Source organism: Condylostylus longicornis, unplaced genomic scaffold, assembly GCF_029603195.1.
Source record: "Condylostylus longicornis isolate FDR11 unplaced genomic scaffold, ASM2960319v2 ptg000013l, whole genome shotgun sequence".
Classification (NCBI taxonomy): domain Eukaryota; kingdom Metazoa; phylum Arthropoda; class Insecta; order Diptera; family Dolichopodidae; genus Condylostylus; species Condylostylus longicornis.
In genome coordinates, this window is record NW_026577982.1 from 11,404,166 (window position 1) to 11,421,733 (window position 17,568).

Consider the following 17,568-nt stretch of genomic DNA (forward strand, 5'->3'; position numbering starts at 1 on the left):
ATTCATTAATTTTATTATTTCACTTGAAATTCTTTAAATTTAAATTAAATTTTTATCAAAAAAAATTTTTTTTTTTGTTTTTACATATACAGAAAAAAAAATAATATCAATCTATTCTCGAATTTTCGAATTTTTTTTTGTTCTACATTCAAATCTCTTTCTAATGTCAAAATATACAAAAAAAAATAAAATAAAATAGAAAATAAATATTAAATTATTTTATTAAATTTTCGCAAAAGAAAATTGAATTTCTTAGGTTTTTTTTTTGTTGCCCTATCCCAAAAATATTTTCCGTCATATGTAAAACATGTCAGTTTCAGAAACACTTACATAACAGAGAAAGAGAGCAATATGGGGGAATAAAATAAAAAAAAAACAATATGGCAAGCAAGCCAGCAAATTCTCTGCAACTTTCTGATAGTTCATAAAATTTTACTTTAGTTCCCATCCCAATGGATTATTCAAGTTCCTTTTCTTTTTTCTTATTTCATGGTTTTCCTTTTATCCACATCTTTTAGTTATATAGCCTATTTATTATATTTTTTATACCATATAATAAGGATAAATTATTAAAAAAAGAAAAATGGAAGAAAATGTTTATGCACACACACACATATTTGTAAATTTTTTTTCTTTTTTTTCAAATTTTCTGCCATTTCCATACCAAAACAAGAAAAAAAAAATTGGACTAAAGAAAGATATAGAGAAAAAGTTCAGAATGTTCAGATAAAAATAGAAACAAACAAAAAAAATAAGGAAAATATAAGAAGAAAATATAAAGAAAAATTAAATAAATTAAAGTAAATTCGAAATAAATTCCATTTTCACAAGTGGCTAGGACATTGATGATGCCGAAAAATTTATATCTTATGTTAAGGATGTGCTCTTTATGAATTTTCCCGATTACTGTTGGTTGGTAATATGAAATGGAGAGAAATGCCATTATTTGATCAATTGGTTTAAAGCAAAATATTATTCTGACTTCAAGAATTTCCATATTATTGCATTTATTCACAATTCAGTGTATATGATAGAAATGATGAATTTTCGGAGCCTATTTAAATATAATTCTGCTTCTAAGGTTGAAATAAGTAGTTAAAATTAATTCTATCTGACTTAAAACTTTCTGCAATACGTTATTTGAACTCAATTCAGCTTATAACAGAAAATAGCTGAATCGCGAAGAATGCATTATAACTTCAATTGAAAGTTGTTTATACCCAGCTTAGAACTGGTTATTTTTAGTGCCTAAGTCAGAAGATAATAAGAGGAAATGTACTGATATCGTAAAAAATTATTGTCATAATAATATTCATAATTGTGTAAGATTGCTGAACGAAATGAATTGTGCTATACTGCTATCGCAATACTCTTGTTGTTATTAATTAATTGTTGCAGTTTACATATTAGAATAATTTGGTATGCCATTCTCTTGCTCTTGAATGTTAAGTCTATTAATTGTAAAACATGATCGAGAAAAATACGAACTATCGTACATTTAATTTTTGTATTTTTTTGAAGAAAACCAAACATATACACATATGCATAAAATAGGAAATTAAATAGATAAAAAATTAAATAGAATGGAACAGAAATAGTCAGTCAGCTAACAAAGCACCAAATTTTATTGATTATACCGTTTTATCTTTTCGAAATTCTCTTTTTATTGTCCTTTTATAATAGAAAATAGAGCACTAACACCAACAATATCAACAAAAAAAATAGTAAAAACAGAAACATTGAACAATAGAAATAAAAATAAGGAATAACATCCTGCAGGACTATAAACATAACACAAATGTAATATTTCATTTCTTTTGTATCCTTTTATAATACAAATAAATTTGAACTCATTCATATGAATCACTATCATAATCACACGTGCTTCCCTTTGTATAAAGGCATACATATAACGTATGTATATACATTTTTCTATTATGTAAAACTATAAAACCCTAGATAATGAGAAACATTTTCTTATACTTAAAAGCAAATTTTTGTTTATGACTTTTCTACGGCATGTGTCCTAAATTTTTCTATACGAAATAAATTTAGCATTATTTTATTGCAATATTATTTAAATTAAAAAGTCAAATAATTTACAATTTAATTTGGTATTGTGTGTTGTGTATGTGATAGCTTAGTTTTTATTGTCAATCAAAAATTTTTGGTATTTCTTAATACTTAAATTGTTCGGTACATTTGCGTCTTTATGCAATTCATGGAGTCCAAGGAATAGTATAAATGTCATCTTAATCGTTAATTTTATGCTTATGAACTTGTTAAAGAGTTTTAATTTTTACGATATATGGAACTACTGTACCCCAATATATAAATGCTGCTTTTATTTATATAACATTTTATGATTTCATTGTTGTAATGGCTATGATTTTGTAAAACCAATCTAAATAGGAGATGAATACTATAGAGAATTCATTTTAATTAAAGAATTTATTTATATATTAATAAAGTTAAATTATAAAAATTTTATTTTCAAATAAAAATAATCAGATTCACAAAATTTATTTTATTCGCGAAAGCATAAAAATTTTTTATGTAGGATTTCGAAAATTCAAATAATTCTATCCACGACCATAAGTTGGTACCATAAAAAATTGTTAACTGTTAACAAATTCATAAAAGGAAACTGATGGATGCTTTGCTACCAAGGATCATGACTATTAGAACGAACGCACATTTTAGTACATAAAGTAGTGTAGTACATAGAGTAGCAGCTAAAACACAATCCAGTTCAGAATTTGCATTGATTTGACTACGAGAAATTTTTCTAACCATTACATAAACAAGATCTTATGAAAATTAAATAAAAAAAATATTTATTTGATTATTTGGAAAAAAATTGCATATACTTAGGTGCAAATAAAATTTTTTTCTATTGAAATTTTAGTGGGTAAAAAAATGTTGAGAAATTTAAATGGAATGTGTTTCAAAAATTTGTGGTTAGTTTGTAATGCAAAATATTTTTTCATAAATAAAATGGAGATCTGTGGATCTTGTAATTCTATTGGAAACAATATTTATCCTGGATGGGAAAGAGGTCACTGAATGTTTAATTTTTCAGTATTATTTTATTTTTCATTTTCTAAGTCTATGATTGTAACTGTAAAATAAAATTTAGTAGAGATTAAAAAAAAATATTAAAATATAAAAATGGCAGACATGCAATGATTTTCTATAAAATTCGATTTTTTACACAACTTCAGGTTCGAATGAAAGTCAAGCAGTTGAATTAATTTGATTATTTTAAAATTTTTATATTATTTTTAGGCGAATGCGGTGTCCGAGTTTAATTTGATTACACTCAATTTTTCAAATATTGCCTTTTTTAAACAAGTCAAGTGCTACTAAATCCGCATTGTCAACATCTTAATACAAAAACTTCAATATTTTTTGCCTCTGTTCCAAATGCCGGTTACAACCCTGATAAAGTAGTAAAACAAAAATAAGAAAAATATAATAGCAAAAAACTTATTAGTGACTTATGTAGTGACCACACTACAGGTCCACTATATACATAAAACTATGAAAACGTACAAAACATACTATACAAAAAATTTTTACAAATTACAAGATTAAATTCTATATAGAAAACTTTATATTTTATATTAAGCCTACAAAGGCGTATATAAAACCATAAAATTCATTTCTATTCAAATTGCAATTCTGATTGTATATATGTATATATATAAGTGCAAAAAATGGAAAAGTCCATGAACATTTCAATCTGCCATTTTGTATTTTAACTTATAATTTTAAGCTGATTAATACTTATACATTTATTATGTTCATATATTTATAAAGAATAAAGAACAAACAAAAAAAAACCCAATAGCAACAACAGCCAGCAAAAGGTATTATCATGGACGACAATATAAGCTGACATCCTTAATAACAAAAGTACTGTACATGAGTGTAATTATTCATTTTTGATTTGGAGATAAGGACTCTTTTCTTTTGATTCACTTGCTATTTTATTTTTTTTTTTTATAATTCCCATTAGATTTTCCTGTACATTTAATGCACATATATTCCACTATACATGTATGTATGTATTAAAATTCATTATATATAAGAATTCAATTTCAACTGTTCTTTGATTTTAACATTTTTCTATTGAACATATGTACATACATATTGTGTATGGCATTATGTATGAGGTTTCGAAAAGCTTTTAAGCTTTTAAAATATTTTGACATAAGTAAAAATTATACAACAAGTGCTAATGTTTTTTTTCCATTGTTACTTTTTATATTATTTTATATACCAGGTGAAAATAGATTTAATAGGATTTCTTTTGTATTCAAAAAAAAAAATATGTTATATAACTAAGTATATATAGTGGTTTGTACTGTTGTTCAAGATATGTATATGTATATCTACTTTGTGTGAACTTTGTGAATGTTACCTTTGTTAACATCATTAATATTACATCTGCCAGACTAGATGGTGGTTAGAAAAGAAGTAAAAACAATGAGAAAAAGAAAAAAAAAAAAGAAAAAGAAAAACAAAATTGTGTACTCATTGTTCTTTTTTCTCTCTCTCTTTCTCTTTCTATACACAATATTGTGTTTAGAGACCAGCAAAACACACATTTCAATACACACATATGTATAAATATTGTACAATTTATAAATGAAATATTCTTTGATATATGAACTTTATTAGGTTAATGAAAGGACATGAAAGGTAAACGCCAAAGGATGTTTGAAATTAATTAATCGATTTCATGATAGCATATACATATATTTAGAAAATTCATTATTAAAAAAAAATTGCGTCGTTTCTCTATGGTATTCTACGAAATGTTGATGTATTCTATAGCTTTACATTTTTATTATGTAATTTATTTGTTTTTGTTTCGTGAAGTAGATCTCATAAGAGAATAACACGTTTGCATTAGAAAATAAACCATTGCATATATGAGTTTATACGCGTATACAAAGGAATATTTTCTATTTCAATATTTTGATAAAAGTTCAAAGGGAATTTCAATTTTGTATACGTTTTTCAATTGATTATGTAAATTCAATATTTCAAACTATTTTTTTTTTATTCTATATGTAGTTGAATTTAATCATACTTAATTAGATTTTTACATTTGTGAATATTATTCTGGCATACATATATGTGGTATAAAGGATAATCTTCTTTGAAATGAAAATTTAGCAAAAATTTTTGTTAAAAATTAAATTAAAAATTGCTTAGCTTGTAATTCTAATGATTAAAATTAATTTTCGATTGTACTGTAAATTATTTAAGGGATTAATTTAAATGTAAAATATTTGAAATTTTATAATTGGAAATGCAGTCTTAAATGTACACAATTATGAATGGGCTTTCGAATAATTTATTAATCCTTAAAAAAGTTTTTCCTTCATAAGTTCACCATAGTTTTGGAGTTTGAGAGTAAAATTTGTCCTAAATTTTGTTTAATTAGTTGACCTTATTAACAGAACTTGTTTTAATAAATATTCTAATAAAATCAAAATTATTAAAACGGCATCATATATAGGAACCTGGTGTGTATTATTGTGGATTAATTTCGTTCATTTTTAAAGTTATGATGCCCAATATTTTAAAAAAAGTTAAAAATTTTTAAATTTCAAGTAACTGTGTAAGAGTGGTTAATTCTTTCGTTAAGGCTGTAACAGTCGATGAATGAGAAATCGCATTTTTTAAGAACACTACTCGAAAAAAGTCTGGCGCATTGTGGTTTTCATATAAAAAAAATCCTAAAATCGATGACACAATAACAAAAAATTTAATTAATGACATGGAAATTTTCCTATTGTTTTCCTATTTGAATTCACCAGTATATTTCATAATTGTCAATTTTATGACAAATAATTGGTAAATTAATCCATTTTTGTAATTTTTACTAATAAATCCCAATATTTTTGAATAAATTATGTGAAATAATAATTTGATATTTCTATTAAAGATCATATTTTGTAAACGTTTCTCATACTAAAATTAGAAATTCCAAATAAAATCCAATTAAGTTCAAAAATGAAAAAAATGGAAAAACCATACATACATACGTTTTATATACTATTAAATTTTATATTCCGTATTTGGTTTCATTACAAAAGGAAAATTTTTCTTGTTTAAAAACAAAAAAAAACCTTTTTTCAAATTATCCTTTTATAAAAAAAAATTTTTTTTTTGCTTTGTATAAAGTTTTCTAATGTTGCAATTATTTTACTTTTATTTTTATTTTTTTTATATTTTCAGATGCGGTCAAGAGACACGTGTCATTCCACGTCTGTTACAATTACGTTCACATTGGATTAAATCAGAAAAAGAGACTATACGGCTAAATGAAGCCGGTATTACCAAAGATGTAATGGATAGTGCCATTGCTCAATTTTGTTTAGAAATAATAGCAAAACATGGTGAACCAGCACCACGTTTATGTAATAAAGATCCTTTAACACTTAAAACGGGTTCATATGTAATTGAATTGTTCCCAAATGTAAGTATATATGAAAATGAAATAAAGAAAACAAAAAATACGATACTAAAAAAGAAAAATTCCTTACCATATTAAATTTTCTTCTTTTTTTCTTTAAGGCATCACATATCCTTTATATTATTCTTACTTTATTTTTATATTTTTACAAAATCCTTTCTCATCTTATTTGTTATAAAGGTGTGTTCATTTCATTTCATATTTTTCCAAATTCAATTTAAAATAATTTATTTCTTTGCTCTGCTGTTTTATCCATGCAACCCAAGAAGAAAATTTCTTTCAATTTTATGTGTTAAGAAAATAAAATATCCTTTTTCTTAATAATTGAATTTTTTCTTATATCTACGATTCTTGGTTGAAAATTCGGATTTTTACAACTTTTTCTATATAAATTGCATATAACTGTATACAACATACATACATATTGAAAATGTATAAAATTTTATATTTTTAGGCAAAATTCTTGTTTATGGTGCGTGATGGTCGTGCAACAGTTCATTCAATTATATCAAGAAAAGTGACAATAACTGGTTTTGATTTGACAAGTTATCGGCAATGTATGACAAAATGGAATAAAGCAATTGAAATAATGAATGAACAGTGTAAAGAAATTGGTTCAGATAAATGTATGATGGTAAGTTAATATTAAAATATTTATAAAAATTATTTACTGTTTGTATAGTGTTTAAGCTAATTTTTATGTTAAGATTCGAATAAAAACAGAGTAATCGGAATGAATGCATTAAAAGGGTCAATATATCAACTCGAAAATCAATTTGTTCAGTTCTGTTACCCATATTGCTACCAAAATTTCAATAAAATATTGAAAGGCATTTACAAAATTTCGAATACCGTATTAAATTTCGAATAACTCAAGCAATTTTTCGTTGTAACCACTGAAATCCTTGTCATATTGGCTAACTTGTTTATATTAGATTATGCATAGATATAAATTTTTCTCGTTTTGAAGAAAAGTAGGGTATTTTACACCTTTAGCTACATTAATTTACAGCCAAGAGTTGTTTTGTATTATTTCTAAATAATAGTTGATTACGAAGTCAATTGACCAGGCAAATAAAGAGTTGATTTTTAAAAAAAGAAAGGTAAAACATTTCAAGTATATTTGAATTTAAATTTATTACTCAACCCTATTCTACAAAGTATAATACAAAAGACTTTTTCTTCAACCATAAGATTTTCAAACAGGAATCCAACTAAAATTTATATACTGGGGATTAAAAAAGATTTAATTGAATATTAAATGAATCTCATTGAAAATTCTTCTACAAATATAATAGTAATTTTTCTTTTTTAGTTATTGTTATACAATTTTGCGGCGGTTATGATTAAATCATCAAAAATATTATTACTCGTTCCCATGTTATTTGAACATAAACACTATTTTTAAAATTCATTTCTTATATACAAAATCTTTTTTGAAATTTCAATTTAAAAATCTAATCCTAAGAGTTTTCTTCTATAAAAAATGTTTAAGGTATTTGTCTTATTCACAATATAATTCAATTAATTAACTTAAGCGAATTTATTTATTGAAAAATTTCAATTTTTGAATAATTCAAAATTTGGTGGGATTCAGGCACGAGGAAAATCACAAAAAAGATTTTAGAAATATCTTTGGAATTGAATTTTTAATACTCTTTAATACCGTGCTTTAAGTATTTTAATAAAAAAAAAATTGAACTAAAAAGGATAATAGAAAATTGAAATTTTTGTTCATTTAAATTATTGCCGAAAGGGAAAATTTGGCAGGCACAGGAAAGTTCATATAGTTTTCAACAAAAAAAAATTTTTTTTTTTGCTCATAATTTCCACCATTTTCTTTGTTTTTCTCTCTCGTTATGTTTAAATTATATACTGATTTTCCTATTGCTACTATTGTTGAGTACCCATGACAATTTTTCCTTTTCCTTTATGTGTACAATGAAAACAGTTTTAGAAAGCACAAAAGATTGGATAAAATTTTTTTTTCTTTAATTTTTTGTTATTGCTTTTTTAGCCTCTAACAATCATAAAATTCAATTTTGTGTAAAATAAGAAAAAAAATTACTGACTATAAATTAGTCTTAAGTAAAAAAAAAAATTTTTTTTTTATATATATGTATATTTTTTTTCTCTTTGTCAAATGGAAATTAATCAAGCCTTCAAAGCTTCAATTCGGGGAATTTTCTAAAATTTCATGTATTTTGTTGTTTTATTTTGTTACGAAAAGAAAAAACGATTCCTTTTCTATTATACACTTCCGCTTTTAACGCGTAAATTGCAAGAATAATGAATTCCTATATGTGCCCTAACTTCTAGCCGTGCGCTATTTCAAATACTACTCGTGTCATACTTATACTATGCTTTTCTTTTTGGCCCAAAATCTCATAATTTTTTAAATATAAAAGTTACACATATATTTACATATACATCATTATATTTTTGAATTGAAAATTGTCCTAAAAAATTTTTGGGTAAAATAAAATGAACAAAGAAAATAAAAATAAAATAAGAGAAGCAGCAGCAGCAACAGCAAAAGAAAGAAAACAATTTACAAATCCTAGTAAACGAAGAGGATTTTGAGATTTTATAATAAATTTGTTTAGTTCTACAGTAGCTTTTCATAAAAAAAAAATTAAAGTCCAAAATGCCTTTAAAGTAAAAAAATGAAATAAAAGGGAGGCGTACAGCTTTACAACTTATTTTCTGTGTTAAATATGTATTAAGTATTTTTTCAGCTGAAAAAAGGACAAAATGAGAAAATAAATAAGTGTTTACAATGTTTTTGCCATCTCCTTTCTTTTTGTTTTTTAAATCGTACAACTATGTTATGCCTTTGTGAAATAATTCAGTTATCATTCTTTCGTGACAGCTTAATATAAATAAAAAATACTTTAAAATAGGTGGTCATACCACTTACAATTTCACTATATACAGAAAAAAAGAGATTTAAATTAATTTTGTAAAAAATATACTGAAACTCTTCTCTTTAATCTCTTTGTTCAAAATTTAAAATTTGATTTCAGTGGAAAATAAGAAATAAAGCAAAATCTGAATTCCTTTTTATATCAATAATCTGACAACATTTTATATACATTTTAGGATAAACCATAGAAAATATGCTCAATTTGTTTGGTTGAGGTTAAGTTACAAAATATATTTTCGTTGACAACAACATTGTCATGGTATTTCCATAACTACACAATTTTCCTTTTTCCTTTTTTTTTTTTTGCAATTTCTTTGGCATTGTTAATTTATAAAGGATCTCTTTTAATGTTATCCTTCTTTTTTATTCCGTCGAGATAATAAAGAATATAGAATGTTAAAAAAATGTTGTTGATAAATATATGCGGTTTATATAAGGTCAACTCGGAGATTCGCTTTTAAAAGCTAAAGTATGAAATTTTAGAGGTTTGTTATACGAAGGTGGACGTCAATTTCATGCCATAATAATCTGGGTATTAATAGATACTTAAAATTGAAATTAGGGTTATTTTAATACTATAATCGAGAATTGTATGTAAAAAATAGAAATGAAGAAGAGAGGATACGACATCCGCTAAGGAAGTCTTGTACTGCTAATGAATTTAATGATAGTTTAAGTATGTAGCTAGCTTACGTGTTACATATGACATGCATGATGGAAATTGTGTACGAATCATAAAAATTATAAGAAACGAACTGGTATTGTAGTAAATCACTTCAGATTTTCAGAAAATAGTGTTGTTATGATGTTGTTATCAATAAGAACTATAATAGGTACATAAGATCTATAGTAGGTCTACAACATTTGAAGAGGCAAGTCATACATGTGGGTTTTGTTGGGCATCAGAAAAAAAAGAGCTAGTTTTTTTTGAGTCCCTTATGCTTATTACTTATTTTCACAAATATCTTCAGTGAAAGTGGCTGTGAATAAATGATCCAGAAGATTCGTTTTGAATTCTTGTTAAATGGCTTTTGTATATTGATTGTCTTTTTCGAAATTTGAGTGTTCAACGGCATTTCAAAATCGAAACAATTTACAGTAATAGCATATAACGCGATTACCTCATTTGGTTAAAATAAAAAAATTGAAGCTCAATGTTGGTGGGAGGAATCGGCTAGATCTAAATAATCCAATCTCCATTTTCTAATAATCTATTAGTATTAAAAATTGGTATTAGTTTTTCATATCATTTTTAACATTGTAAACTGTTTAATAACTTTATAATAACCTTGGAATCTATAACAGAAAAAGAGAGTTAAAAAAAAAACAATTTTTCATTATTTCTCTTAAATTTTTTTGTTTTCGTTTTTTTGTTTCTTTTATTATACAATTTTTATTAATTGCAGGTCTTTTATGAGCAGCTGGTTTTACATCCTGAAGAATGGATGCGAAAAATTTTGAAATTTTTGGAACTTCCATGGAATGAGTCCGTACTTCATCATGAGGAATTCATTAACAAACCAAATGGAGTCCCACTTTCAAAGTGAGTACAATAATAATCAAAAGGCAAAACAAAAAAAAAATGAAAAAGGAAAAAAAAAAATTTAAAGGACACTTTAATAGAATGGAAGAGAAAAAAGGAATTATTATTACTTTTCTATTAACTTTTTTTCATGTCCCAAAAAAAAAAAATTTTTTTTTTTCGTTTTTCATTTTGTCAAAGATAAAATATGAATGAAAAGATAATAAAACTTGCGAATCCTTCATATAATTTACTTTTATACTGTTATACTATTTATGTTATGTGTACAATGTATACACATTGAAATATAAAGAATTTAGAGCAAGGTAATTTTATTAAAAAAAAAGAAAATTATCAAATGGTCATCAAAGGAATGAACATTGAAAAAAATTTGAAGATTCTGAGAAGCAACCAAGTTTGTATTTTTTTGTTTTTAACACATTTTTCTTTTCTTTTTTAAATTTTAAAAAAGGGACAAAGAGAAAATAATGGAAATTGGAATGTTTTGTGTTATAACTATGCAACAGTAATAATTCTTAATTAATCCTTATCTTCAACAATATTGCAATTTGTCGAGATTTTATCAACAAAGTATACAGTTTTTGTGTAAATTTTTATCTAGATTATCCAAGTTTTTTTAAATTCTTATCCAGATTATCCAAACAAAATTTTTAATAGCATTTTTGGAACTACTAACGATTTCATTGCGTAGCGAGTTTTTACGACATTAAGAGTTGTAATAACGCAACACAAAATTTTTTTTTAATATTTGCATTCCTGTATTGTACAATAATCTCTTATTCTCATTTTGTGTATCATTACTTATTACTCATCAAATGAGAGAAAAAATGTACTTAATAAAAAATCTACTTTAATATCAGATTTTAAATTAGAATTTTTCATTGATCTCAATCAATTTTCTCATACTATTTTCAGTAGAATAATATTAAAGCTGGCCATCATATTGTGATCAGTAAAATTTAAGAGAAACTACATTCTCAGTAAATAAATTTTCTAGATTCTCTGTTTTGTTTAACATAATTTCACTCAAATTTTGTGTTAAAGAGAAATACACAATGCATATTATGTAATTTTTTTGGAAAATATTCCCTCACATTATTTGTTCACTTGTAGTGTAGTATTACATTAATTTATGACATACTCGTTATCCATTCATTACTCTTTTACATGGTGAAAAAGAAGTGGTTAACATGGTGAGAAAACAACAATAATGTTAAATATTCTACCATTTTATATCGTATAACAGTTATAATAGGAAATTTAAATTCCCATTTTCTCATACTTTGCAATTTTCCTCTGCAAAATTAATTATTTTAAGGAAAACAATTGCGTTTATATAAAATTTATTTGTTTCCTTTAATTTTTTCTTTTTCAAATTTAAATAGAGTTGAAAGATCATCAGATCAAATAATTAAACCAGTTAATTTGGAAGCTTTAACAAAATGGGTTGGTGAAATACCAGAAGATGTTGTACGTGATATGGCAAATTTAGCACCAATGTTATCAAAATTAGGTTATGATCCATATGCGAATCCACCAAATTATGGTAAGCCAGATGCATGGGTACAGGATAATACGTATAAGGTATGTGGGTTGGAAAGTAGTGTAAAGTAAAAGAAAAAAAAAAAAAACAATCATTTTGGTGTTACAAAAACACAAAAACAATAGAAAAACAGAAGTAGGAATTTTTTACAAATTCATTTTATAAATTTGATAGTTTTTGTTATACGTTCGTTCTTGTTGGTCATTGCTGTTCTTGTTATTTGTTCTTGTTATTATAAAACACCAATTTCCACCGACTACCGATATACAATATGTGCATAATATTATATATATATATATATATAGACTTGTTCTTATTTTTTTGCATTAAAATTAAACGCATGTCTTATAGAAATTAATTATGTATTGTGAGTTTAATCTTTTGTTTGCTCAATTTTTTGTTATTTTGCAATGTTTGTTAAAAATATTGTGAAAATTGTATGCAATTTTGTTTATTTTGAAATTACTTGTGTACGTTTGAATATTTTTTTTTTGCTGTGTAATGTTTTTCTGTTTTGCTAGTCACTTAATCCTGTACAATTAAAATTAATCAATTTTAAATTATTTGTTTCGATATTCCTATTCATACAAAGGCAGAATATCAGTAAAACTGATTAAAGTCGATGAATAGTTCTGATAAAAAGGACAGTTAATTAATACTTTCAGTCCCTTACGAAATGCTCAAACATGAGTGTTTAATTTTATACAGCAATTCGGGAGTCTATATGAATCACAATCAACCTTTGATCTACACACATCCATGATTTTATTTATTGAATATTTTGCAACTTTTAGATTTCAACGCTAATTAAAAAAATATTTTCCAAAGATTTTCCAAATAGAAAAAAATTTAATTTTTTGTTTTAACTTTTTTAATTACTGACATTTTCGAGTGCAAACAAAAAAAATTTTTTTGTATTTTTATTTACCAATTTTCATTACTTTATTTACGTAAATTAAAGATAGTCAACAATTCAAAAACAAAAAAAAAGTGATGAATATAGACAGAGTCGGATTTAATATGTCAGAGGTTAAAAGAGTTATTGAAAAATACGAAAAATTTTTATATTACCAAGTACTCACCGGAATATGTTCGCTTCAAATTAAATATGTAGTAACATTGAGTACTTACCATATAACAAATTCTCATCGAATTGCCAATTTTTCTTCGGTTTATAAATGTTCGCCATTACGATGAAAAGGTAGATATTGTTGGCTTAGTGAACAGGCGAAATTTGTTTTGTTTAAATGAACACAAATTTTAAATCTTTTTAAATTTCCATAGATTCCATGAGTAAAAATAAAAAAAAGTGTTTGTTTTATAAGAGGATTTTGCCTAAGTCACACGTCGTCTTGAATCTTATTACTATTAATTATATTTTTGTTACTTTGTAATTTTGAAATTTAGAGCGAATTTTTTTATTTTGAGACACCTTGCTCAAATATGGTAGAGAACATTTCGTCGGCAATTTCTTCATGCCTCTGTAGCTCAGTTGGTAGAGCGTCCGCCTAGAAAGCGGTAGGTCACTGGTTCGAGTCCAGTTCGAGGAGAAAAATTTTTTTAATGAATAATTTTTCTGCCTTTAACTCGTTCCTTTGATTACGTCATCCATCTGTTCCGCAGTTGCATGAAGAAATTTCCATTAAGATAAATTAGTAGTGTAATAGGCACATTCTTATTGATTCCGCAACTATAATGTTGTATTAGTAAAATTCATAATATGGTAATTCACTTTTTTCCATTTATACTGGCACCGTAGGATGTTATATGTAAAAACTGTACACATACTAATAATTGCAATTAATGAAAAACCAATCGTGTTCAATAAAACCAGACATCTACTACGTTCGTTCCCATTTTGAAGTAAATTTCCAATTTTAAATTTGAATATACAAAAATTTTCTGAAATGAAATCATACAACATTATTTTTAGTCCTTCTAAAGTTTCAAATATGAATAATTAAGTTGTTCAAAATACCCTTGGTCCAGTAGTACCAAGTAGACTAAATTTAAATAGTTCCAATAAATTTAAAATCAGAATAAAATTTCTATAAAAATTCAAAATGTATGGGAAATTTTAAAAATTACTAAAATAAATATTTGAATTTTGTTAAATTTATTAAATCAATTTCATATTGGTTGATTAAATATTAAAATTTGGTTACGAAAGTCAAATAATAAGTACATTAGCCCATGCTAGATTTATTTGTGTATGTAAATTAAGAAAAAAAAAAATTAATTTTAAATTCAAAACTTTTTTTTTTATATTTTAGTAATCAAGTTTTTATATATAGCAAATTTATATTTGAAAAAGGATATTTTAAATATTTTAATTGGAAATATTTGAAATTATTCACAAAATTTAGTCAAATTTTCAATCCATTTTTTTGCGTAAATCGTGTACAAAAGAAATTTATTTAAATTATACAATAGTCAGGAATTTGATTTGTTTTATTAGGGCATAACACATATTATCTAATTCTTTTTTAATGAGACAGCTTTGGTGATGAACTATTACCAATTGCGAGGAATAAAAGTTGCTTCTGTTAAATATTTCTGCTTTGAAATCTTTTATAAATTCCCTAATAGGTCAGGAAACAAAAATCGCTATGTAATTTTGAATTAGAAAAATTAATAGCTATATTGAATGTAAAACCAAAAATATTTGCAGTGTAAGTTACAAAAATTAATTATATTTTTTTTTTTTTTACAATATACTATATTTGAAAAATATTGGCATAATCTCAACATTGTACAGCATTCATATACTAGAAATTTTTGTACCACATACATATATATATTTTATTATTTATAGTATAGCATTCATTAAGGAGACAACTAACAGAACCATTATTACATTTAGAATAAAAATAAATAGTGAATACCCTTGCAAGCATATTTTAGTATTAAAGCCACCATGCCTTGAGAGTTGAACTCAGTTAAAATCCATCAGTATAAATAAAATTTTTTATAGTAATTAAACATTATTTAAATTCATTAGAATATTTTATAAAATTGTTTAAATGTTATATTGTTATTTTCATATTTAAGTTTTCTATATTACACTTTTATTGAAAAATTATTATATTTACTTCCTATATATTATAATACTTCCTTTATTCTTTAATAAATTCAAACAATAAAATTAAATTTCAAAAGAATTATTCAACTAAGTTTTTTACTTTGAAGAAATTGTACAGCAATCAATAATCATTAAACATATTAAATTATTTTGAATTTGTATAATTAAAAATTTGCAAGAATCTTTGGTAATTAGAGTCGAAAATCAGAAATTTATCCACAATAGGTGCTCAGTTATCAATTATTCCTTCAAACTTTCAATTAATCCAACTGCATAATTTGAACAATTCAATAATAATCTCAATTTTTACTCACATTTTCTCTTATTTGAATTCGTTCAAGAATAACAATAAAAGTTGGTATGTTCTTTAGTATATTTCTTTTAGATTTTATAATAAAACTGAGTTTAAATTGTGAAATTTCAAAATTTTTTCTCAAAATATTTAAAAAATTCTTAAATTTTAATTACTTAATGGTATTCATTATTATTTAAAATTCAACACTAACACTAAATTAAATTAAGCACCACTATATCTAAAAAAATAAATTTTTAAAAATATTTTTACATTTTACATAAAGCTTACCCTATATATACAAAAATACAAAAGTAATACACAAATTATTAAAGTATTTTGGTTTGTAAATATTATTTGCTTTCTGCTGTAAATTAGCTTTTGCTATACACTTAAAAAATTACTTTTTTATTAAAGGTTTTTCTTATTGCATGTTTTAATTTCTAATTTTAATAAAAATATTCTTTGCATTCTTTCCAAAATTTATTCATAAAAATAAGTAATTTTTTTTATTGTTATTATAATTTTTTTAAATATTTTTTAAATATTTTCATAAAATTTTCATGATATTTAAATAAATTTTTATTTTTTGTGTCTTTTTATTTTCAATAACAAAAATAAACATGAAAATTTAGGTCAAGGCCAACAAAATGCTATGGGATCATAAAGCAAAACATATATTAGGTTTACCATCTGAAGAGGTTTATATTAAATCATATGAACTGACTAATAACAATATACCAGATTTGTTATCAGATAATAATAAGAAAAATAATAATGAAAATAATAATGATAATAATGAAAATAATAATGATAATAGTAATAATAATAATATTATAAATAATAGTAGTCAAAATAATAATAATAATAATAAATTATATAATATTAAAAATAATCCAGAATTAGAACAGGAATTATTGCAAGAATCAACAATACAAAGGCAATAACAGTTACAACAATTACAATCACAACAATATAATAGTATAAAACAACAACAGAAACCGAAATCAAAAAAACAACATCATAATTATCATAAAGAAAATATGGAAAATAATAATAATGATAATAAAAATAATGAAATTAATAGTAGTAAACAGAATCAAAGAATAAATAAGGAAAATTTTCCAAGTGGAAAAACATGATACCGGATACCGAAACGTGTTATACAAATTAAGACGCATAAAACCTAAAAAAAAAATTAAAATAAATTTAAAATGCCTAAATACAGAGAAAAAACTAAAAATACTTAAAATTAAAAATAAACAAATAAATTTAATTAAGAATTTTTGGTTTTAGAAAATATTTTTTTTTTTCTTTTGTCAAAATTTTAGTAAAAAATTAAATTTAATTTTTTAATCTCGTAAATTTTTTATATTTTATTACTTTAAAAAAAAAATTTAATTAAATTTAATTTTAAATTCATTTATTCGTTTAATTTTTTTTTTTTAATTTTTAATTTTATCCTATAATTGTATAATAACTAGTTAAATATTTTAATGTAAATTTAAAAATTAAAAATTTGTAGAATGAAAGTTAATTGTTATGTGACCGCAATATTTTTTTTTTTTTTTTTTATTATTTTTACACCAATTAACTATTTTTATAATATATTTTTCTTTTAATCTAATGAACTTCCATTTTAGTGCAATTATCATAATACATATACACACATTTTATATATATACACAG

The 17,568-nt window shown here is 23.8% G+C and overlaps 1 protein-coding gene across 2 annotated transcripts in view; it reads left to right on the forward strand.

Moving 5' to 3' along the window:
- LOC129605239 (protein-tyrosine sulfotransferase) overlaps positions 1 to 17,115 on the forward strand; it is a 60,712-nt gene extending 43,597 nt beyond the window's left edge. The window contains exons 4-8 of one of the 2 annotated variants that reach the window (XM_055514868.1): positions 6,256 to 6,496; positions 6,948 to 7,127; positions 10,826 to 10,962; positions 12,348 to 12,546; positions 16,515 to 17,115. In XM_055514868.1, coding sequence (XP_055370843.1) covers positions 6,256 to 6,496; positions 6,948 to 7,127; positions 10,826 to 10,962; positions 12,348 to 12,546; positions 16,515 to 16,826 — 1,069 coding nt within the window. In that variant the 3' untranslated portion in view covers positions 16,827 to 17,115. The remainder of the gene's footprint in view (positions 1 to 6,255; positions 6,497 to 6,947; positions 7,128 to 10,825; positions 10,963 to 12,347; positions 12,547 to 16,514) is intronic. The other variant, XM_055514869.1, reaches the window with a different exon arrangement.
- Positions 17,116 to 17,568: the final 453 nt, after the last annotated feature.